General features: G+C 56.0%; 1 protein-coding gene across 2 annotated transcripts; it reads right to left on the bottom strand.

Moving 5' to 3' along the window:
• Positions 1-537: 537 nt before the first annotated feature.
• LOC115892922 (bromodomain-containing protein 1-like) lies at positions 538-5,830 on the bottom strand. Of its 2 annotated transcripts, none has more exons than XM_030915680.1 (5): positions 4,774-5,830; positions 4,143-4,270; positions 3,152-3,261; positions 2,813-2,967; positions 538-1,636 (listed from the first exon to the last, which is right to left on the bottom strand). In XM_030915680.1, the coding sequence occupies exons 3-5, from the start codon at positions 3,242-3,244 to the stop codon at positions 1,453-1,455; spliced, it is 432 nt and encodes a 143-aa protein (XP_030771540.1). In that variant the 5' UTR covers positions 3,245-3,261; positions 4,143-4,270; positions 4,774-5,830; the 3' UTR covers positions 538-1,452. The 2 variants fall into 2 exon arrangements, with proteins under 2 accessions (XP_030771540.1, XP_030771541.1); XM_030915681.1 differs by having other exon boundaries at positions 4,143-4,264.
• Positions 5,831-7,764: the final 1,934 nt, after the last annotated feature.

Genomic DNA, 7,764 nt, shown 5'->3' with positions numbered 1-7,764 from the left:
CCACTCAGACCCATGCTTAGAAACCAGATTCCGCTCGACAGCACCATGAGGCTGTGGGTGGGAAAGAGAAGGGGCACAAACTGCACCCGCCCTTAGCTGGGCCTCTCAGCAGCCCTGAGTGCTCCTGGGCTCCACCTGGCTCCTGCACCCGCTTCCCTTCTGCGTGGGCGGTGGGTGATCCTGGGGGCCACCAGCTGCTGGCGGTGGGGAGGGGCCTGCCGGGCGGGGCTGGCTGTGGGAAGGAGAGCCACAATAGATAGGAAGCACCTGCCAGATGCAGGACAGAAACTATCTAAGGAAGACTTTATTTCCAAGTTTCTATGGAGATGTTACAAACGGTGTAGGCTTAAAAAGCATTTAAAACTTTTATGTAATTAAAATTTTAAAATAAAATATGATCAGGTGAAATAATAAATAATGCCATCCCATGACAATTTTTAAGATAAAGGCGTGTCTCCGCCCCTTGCAGTCAGCACCCCACCTGTCCTCGGGGCTCACCCAGCCGTCTAGGGCTGTAGGAATAAAATGGCCACACCGTCCAAATCTTGACTTTATTTTTAATATAAAAAATGCAAATTTGGAAACCCACCCTACTTTCCCCAACATAATGCTTTACCTCTTAAAAATAAAAATAAAGTACTAATTCTATATACATCACATGTACCATACAAAAATGTATCCAAAGTTTCTATTGCTACCAAAGTGTTCTAAATTAAAACAAGTTACAGAAAGCCCCTCATTGTAAACAAAAGATTACAAGTTATAAAATCAAAGTACACACAGGCCAGAGTCATTTATACAATGCAATGCATTCTGCTCCCAAGCCGAGTTGAATTTTTATGTGCCTGTATAAAAATGCATATCAATATACCTTTGCAAATGTATTTTTCATTATAAAGCAAATGAATACACTTTCTACAATAAATAATCCGCTGGGAGGCACACCTGCGGGTTGAGGCGGGCGGGACGACGGGCGCGGGGTGTTTTTGGTGATCTGCAAGTGATGTACACAGCACAACTTTATTCTCCCCCTTTCCACAAAGTACCATTCAAAATAATGTCCTTTTCTCTCTTAAAATACACATTTGTCATTGTAAATTTACATCCCGTCTTATTAAATAAGTGGTACTCTGTGTAAAGAGGATGATTTACAAAATTATTAAACATTCAAAAGTCTTTAAGAAAAAGCTACATGTCAAAGAAAGTGACGCCAGCAGCACGGCCCGGGGTCGTGTGACAGACGCACTGTGCTGCCCGGACGCGCCCACCCCACTCACAGCGCCCAGACGGAGATGGGTTCCTAGAAAACTTGGAAATAAAACTCCCCCCTCCCTGGGGAAAAAGAATTAAAGAGCTACAACTAAAAATCAGAATAAGTTAAGTTCTGAACAATATACAAACATGTACAGCTTATCAACACTATGGACAAGACCCGCGCTGGCAGCCGGGCCGTCAGTCAATGTCACTGAGGTCGCTGGTCGGCTCCCCGTGGACGCGGCTCAGGTGGTTCATAGCGCGGTCAAAAGCGATCCGCACGGCCTTCCGGATGCTGGAGTTCCTCCCTTCCATCATCTTTAACTTGTCTATAGTTTCGTCAATACCAAGGGGAACCATTTTGGACTTAGGAAGCCACTGCCTTTTTAAAAGGAAAAACATGGGGAAATCATTGCTTGCACCTGGTGCTTCAACATGCTCCATGTAATCATCTCACACACCCACTGCCCTCTGATAGAAAGGGACCCTGCTCAGCACTACCAAGACAGCTGGGCCCTGTGTAGGGACAGGCCCGAGGCCAGGGGTGCATCCCTCCCTCCCTCCCCGGCCTGGGGATATGGGGAGCTGAGTAAGGCATAAAAACCATCACCTCCTCCTCCACCTCCAAAACGTTTCCCAGTGCCTGCTGAGTGACAAGACATGCACACACGAAGCCCAGAGCCAGGGTGGGCCCTGGAGCAGGGGCCGGTGGCTGGGGAGACCCCATCAAAGGGGCCCTTGGATGGACAAGGTGTGGGCCTCGCTCAGGGCCTGACAAGGAGCAATGGCCATGTGGCCAGAGAGGCAGAGGTCGGGCGATGAGGAGAAAGACGGGAGGGATGCCCGTGCTGCCAGCCACGCTCCAGGCACACACACCACACGCAGGTGGCCCCGAGCCTCTGCGCCAGGTCCCCAGAGCAGCCAGCTCCACGGGGAACCAGGAAGCACCTGCCTGGGCCACGTGCGCAGGGCACAGCTGGGGCTACATCTCCTCCCAGAGGCATGTGCTGCTAGCGTGTCCTACACAGAAGGGTCTTGGGGTCTGAACCCTGGCACATCAGAGTCCCAGGCATTGTGCGAAAAAGCAGGCCAGGGCACAGGGGGAGCCTCCTGTGATGGTGTGGACGTCTGAGCAGAGCTGGGTGACGCCGGGACGGAAGGCTCTAAGCACAGGGCCAGAGGCCAGGCCCGGGCGGGGGCGGTGTCCTGCAGCACAGGGGTCCAAGAGCCCAGCAATGGGACCCCCAACACTACAGTGGACACGGGTAAGGAATAGAGAAGAGATAGCCCGGGCCAATGGGGCTCAGGTGAGAGGGAAAGGAAGCCATCAGACAGAGACAGACCCTGTGCTCAGTGCCCATCCCACAGTCCCAGTGGGGGTGCTGGGCAGTGCCCTTCTCCACCAGGCAAACAGCAGAGCACCTACCTCTGACTTTAGCTGTGCCAGGGCCCAGCAGATAAAGAGGCTGCTCACCACAGGGACACTCAGGTCACCAAGCCCATGGCCCCCACACAACCACCCCAGCCGATCCCCGAAGTCTAAGGCCTCTTGACTCACCAACTTCTCTTATTATCAAAAAAGAGAACGAGGAACAGCTTCTCGTCAGACTTGGTCTGCATGTGCTCCCCAATCTTCAGCACGTCTAGGGGTGGGGCCGGGATGGTGACGCCATTGTGGTGGCCAGGCACACGCGGCATCTTGGGGTCAATGATCTGCACAAGAAGGACCCACTGAGGTCACTGTGAGGCTCACACCCATTGACGACTGCACCTGTCACTGCACCACCCCCACCCCCCGCAGCAGTGAGCCTCCTTGGACCACCCCCGCCCCTCAGCTATGAGCCTCCTCGGGACCCGCAGGTGCTGGGGCCCTGGGCACCATGAGAGCCGTCCTCACCAGGGCCGGGTAGGAGGGGTAGCCGCTGCACTTGGCCCACACCACCTTCAGGGGCTCCAGCACTGAGGCGGCAGCATCAGTGGAGATCCACATGCTGTTCTGGCCAACTTCTGCGGACAGAGGCACGGCGTCAGCAGGACAGAGGGGGCATGCCCTGCCCCCCCCACAAAAGGTACACAGCAACAGGCTGGGGTCTCCGGAGCACAGCCCAGTTCCTAGGCCTTTCTCACCCACCCCCGGCAGCACCACTGCCTCTCTTGTGGAGTCCAGGCCCCTGCATCCCCCGCCATCCCTGCAGCCCACCTGGGGGCCCACCAGCCTCCCATGGACCCAGAGAATCTCCTGCCCTCCGTGCTGGAAGGCTCTGACTCCAGGTGCCCAGCACAGTCCCTTCTGAGCCCTCCTTGCCCCAAGGACGGGGCTCCCAGCGTGCTCCTGCCTCATTTATGCAGCTGACACCCCAAATCCAAAACCAAAGTCCTGGCTCCCCCTCCACCAGACCAGCTCCCTGCTGTCCCTCCCACCGGGGGGGGGGGGGTGTCTCCGTCCTGATGCTCCCTCACAGCATGGCTGCCTTCCACAGTGAGGGCCGTGCCAACCCCAAACCCCAGGGCCTCCCCCTCTCCCAGGGGCCTGAAGTTGGGGGCACCCACCCTGCAGTCAGTCCCCTGTGCAGCCACAAATGACCACTGAACCTAAACAACCCCAGACAGCCTTGACAGTGCCCAGCAGCCAGGAGCCACACAGAGCTGGACGTTCCACAGGGAAACGAAGGCAGGATGGAGGAGGTGCCACCTCCACAGGCACCCCAGCAGGGCTGCAGCCCGGAGCCCCTCGGTGTGTGATGAACCCCTCCCCAGGAGGTTGGCCAGGGTGGGGCTCCACACAGGGCACCGTGCTCCCTGAGCCAGAGTCCAGTCCGCAGCAGTCGAGCCCTAAGACGCTAACCGGGAGGTGTGGAGAGCCAGAGAGGCGGGTCCGGGTGACTCACCGGCTGCGATCCTGGCCGCCTTGGCGTAGTTCCCGTTCTCGATGCAGGAGATCAGCTCACTGCGGTCCTCCAGCGTGTGCCTTCGCACAAGAGCCGGTTTGCCCCGCCCACATTTGGGCGCACTAAAGCTTCGGGAGGAAGAGCAGAGGGAGTCAGGTGTCCCACCCCCTGGCTTCAGCCTCACTCAGGTTTCGTCCCGTGGGCTGCCCGCCACCAAGCTGGCCATGCGTCCTGCCTGACACCCCCACAGCCAGGCAGGCCTGTGGGTGCACAGGTCTGGAGCGAGTGAGCCTGTGGCAGGGGGGACTCAGGAGGCCAATGTGGCCTTCACAGGGCTGTGCTCACTGCCAGATTCTGGGAGGAAAAGATCAAGTATAAACTTAATTGCAGTTTCTAAAATTGTGTTCCTACTTCACGGAGTGTTTTTCCTACTTCTGCTTGAATTCTACAAAGCAGATTAACACACAGCACGGGAAACCACCCACAAGGGCAGAGCACACATGAATCCCGGGCCAGAATTTTTCAGAGGGCACTAAGATGGGAGCTGGAATGTCCTGGTCTCCAAGACGGCCAGGCAGGGCGGGTGGTGCCGGGGGCTGCGTGGCAGGAAGTGCGGGGCCGCGGAGCCCACCTCGAGTCGCAGAGCGGGCTGTTGCTGGAGGAGATGCTGGACTCGGAGGCGCAGCGTCGTCGGGGTGTGGCTTTCCTCCCCAGGCCGCCGCCTGGCTCCTGTTCACTCCTCGTACCCCCAAAGCCGTTGGTGAGACCTGGAACACAGGCAGGCCAGCCCTGAGCTCAGTGCAACGAGGGCGTGCCCAAGCAAGACTCAACGACGTGACACTTGGAACACATCTCACAAGGAACGCTTCACAGACAGGTAAGACAGCATCTTCCTTGTCACTCCCAGAGTCCAGTCCTCACAGTAAGCAGACACCAAAGTTACTCGTTACATGAAATCAATGTAACAAACTGCGGTCAGCTCTGATCACAGTCGTTTGCTGAGCACCGTGAAGATGCTCCTCTTGACAAGGCCAGGTCTTTAAACAGGCTCCGTGAAGGCAGAGAGGGTGCCGTGGGCCTGCCACAGGAGCAGATGCGCAGCCTGTGAGTGCAAACACGGGGGTGGCCTGTCCACGTGGGCACACGCCGCATCTGGACGGACCCTTCACCAGGCTGAAGGGGTCACCAAAGACACAAAATCGTGTTCACAGGAGCAGAGTTCCAGGGAACAGGAAATCAGGTTTTAAAAAGAAAAAACCTTGGTTCAAAAGACAAGTGTTAACATGAAGTCAAAAAAAAACCTTGGTTCAAAAGACAAGTGTTAACATGAAGTCAAAAATGCTGACGAAACACTTTAAAACAGAGACTCTGGGGCCGCCGTGTCTGAGTGTGTCCGGCCTCACTCACCATGAAGCCGCGATCACTAGCATTCACGTACTACACACAAAACACAGTTTACAGTTCCATCATCTCCACATTTGAAAAATAAGGCAAATCTCAGTATTTTCCCCCTAAAAAGGCCTGACTTTATGTCAGTCAACAGGAAACAACACATCTGCCCTAGGTTCCCCCCCACGAGGTCCCCACGGGAGTCACAACAGGGGGATGATGCTCCGGCCAGGGCAGCCTCTGGCTGTGAGGGCTGAAGCAGTGTGTGAATTTTTTTTTTTTTGAGACAGAGTCTCGCTGTGTCGCCCAGGCTGGAGTGTAGTGGCGCGATCTCAGCTCACTGCAACCTCTGCCTCCCGAGTTCACGCCACTCTCCTGCCTCAACCTCCCGAGTAGCTGGGACTACAGGCGCCCACCACGCCCGGCTAATTTTTTGTATTTTTAGTAGAGACAGGGTTTCACCGTGTTAGCCAGGATGGCCTCCATCTCCTGACCTCATGATCTGCCTGTCTCAGCCTCCCAAAGTGCTGGGATTACAGGTGTGAGCCACCGCACTCAGCTGTGTGAATTTTTTTATCCAAAAAGAACCCCATTTTCTTGCCTACCTCATCCTTAAAAATTTTTAAATCTATTTCCAAAGGAAACTGTGTAAATTTGTAAATAGAGCATTAATGTAGAATTTTTTTTTGGAAACGATGTCTTGCTCTGTCACCCAGGATGGAGTGCAATGGACTCCACAGCTCACTGCAACCTCGACCTCCGGGGCTCAAGTGATCCTCCTGCCTCAGCCTCCTGAGTGGCTGGGAGACATGTTTCAAAGGGAATGGCTGGACTGCGGGGTTTTCCACTTGCTTCAAACGCTTCCCGTCTGTTCTCAATGAGCACAACTGACTGAAACAGAGGGGCTAAATCAACCTCGGTGAACAGCTCAGAAGGGAATGCGCAGACTAGGCGGGCGCCCTGCTGCCCTCCACAGACTCAAGTCAGACACTCGCTCTGTGTCTGCTGGACTGGAATGTACCCTGAGCTCCAAATGAAGCTCTGTGTGTCTCATTTTAACCTCGGTCATTTTAAGGCAGGAAATACGGCCAGGTGGGGGTGTCATACTCATTTTTGGCAAGGGAACAAATAAATGCAAGAACCTACAGTAGAAGGCCTTGAGCCACATGCTGAGCTGCCCCAGGGCTCCACATCCTCCCCACACTCATCACAGAGCGGCTCAGACCCTGCACACTCAGGCTCTGAAGGGTGTCTCAAGAGGGAGTTAAAAGTCCTGTCCCGGCCCGAGGACCCCTCAGGAGCAAGGACTCCATCCCCAGTCCCACCTGAGTGGGTGAAGGCAGGGGAAGCCCACCCAGCTTGCATCAGCAGTGGACGGACGGAGCCCAGCACCCCTGCCAGCGTTCAGCCCACAGCCCCAGGGACGGGTCTGCCAACGCGTGTGAGCCATCTCCAGACAGCAGCCACCAGCCTGGCGACCCACACCCCACAGCCAGGCCCCCAGCGCACTTCAGACCCCAGGTACAGAGTGAGCCTGCTCCAGGCTGAGCAGACGCGGCCCAGGGCCTGGGTGGAGAGGCTTTGAGTAGTTACTGCTCGGCCGAGCAATGGCCACCTGGGGGAAGACGAGGACCAGTGCAGCCTTCACAAGACTGCCCAGTGACGCCAGCCTGAGGGCCCCAGCACCGGAGCACCCGCAGCTGTGCTGGCAGCTGCAGCCCCAACACAGCCAGGCCATGCACAGGCCACTCACTAGCCATGAAGGCCCCAGCTCCACGAGCACCACCGCATGGAGTGGGGCCAGGCAGGGGATTAAAACACAAGGCAAGTCCTTAATTCTCAGAAAGAGGAGAATGATAAAACGCCCCTCTTAATTTTCCTAAGCATTCAGTGAGTGCACATATGACGCAAGTACACACAGAGGTTCTGTGTGTCACCTGTGAAAATGTGACAGTGTCCAGGAAGACGTGGGCAGCACGGACAAACCCAGACCAACCAAGACGCCACCCAGCGAGAAGCCTGGTGGGGGCGCGATGGCCGCAGGGCCTGACAAGCAGTTCGGGCGCTACAGCAGTGCAGGATCACCCCAGAGGCCAGACCAGGCCACAGACACGGCCCGGGAGGCTCTGCGGCCACTGCCTGGAGTCCCCAGAACCTCAGGGGAGCTTCGAGGTGGCCTGTGCTGCCCAGACCCTCCCAGCCTCCACCTGGGCTACCAGAAAATAATCTAAGA

Source organism: Rhinopithecus roxellana, chromosome 13 (genome assembly GCF_007565055.1).
Source record: "Rhinopithecus roxellana isolate Shanxi Qingling chromosome 13, ASM756505v1, whole genome shotgun sequence".
NCBI lineage: Eukaryota > Metazoa > Chordata > Mammalia > Primates > Cercopithecidae > Rhinopithecus > Rhinopithecus roxellana.
This window is presented reverse-complemented; position numbering and strand designations above follow the sequence as displayed.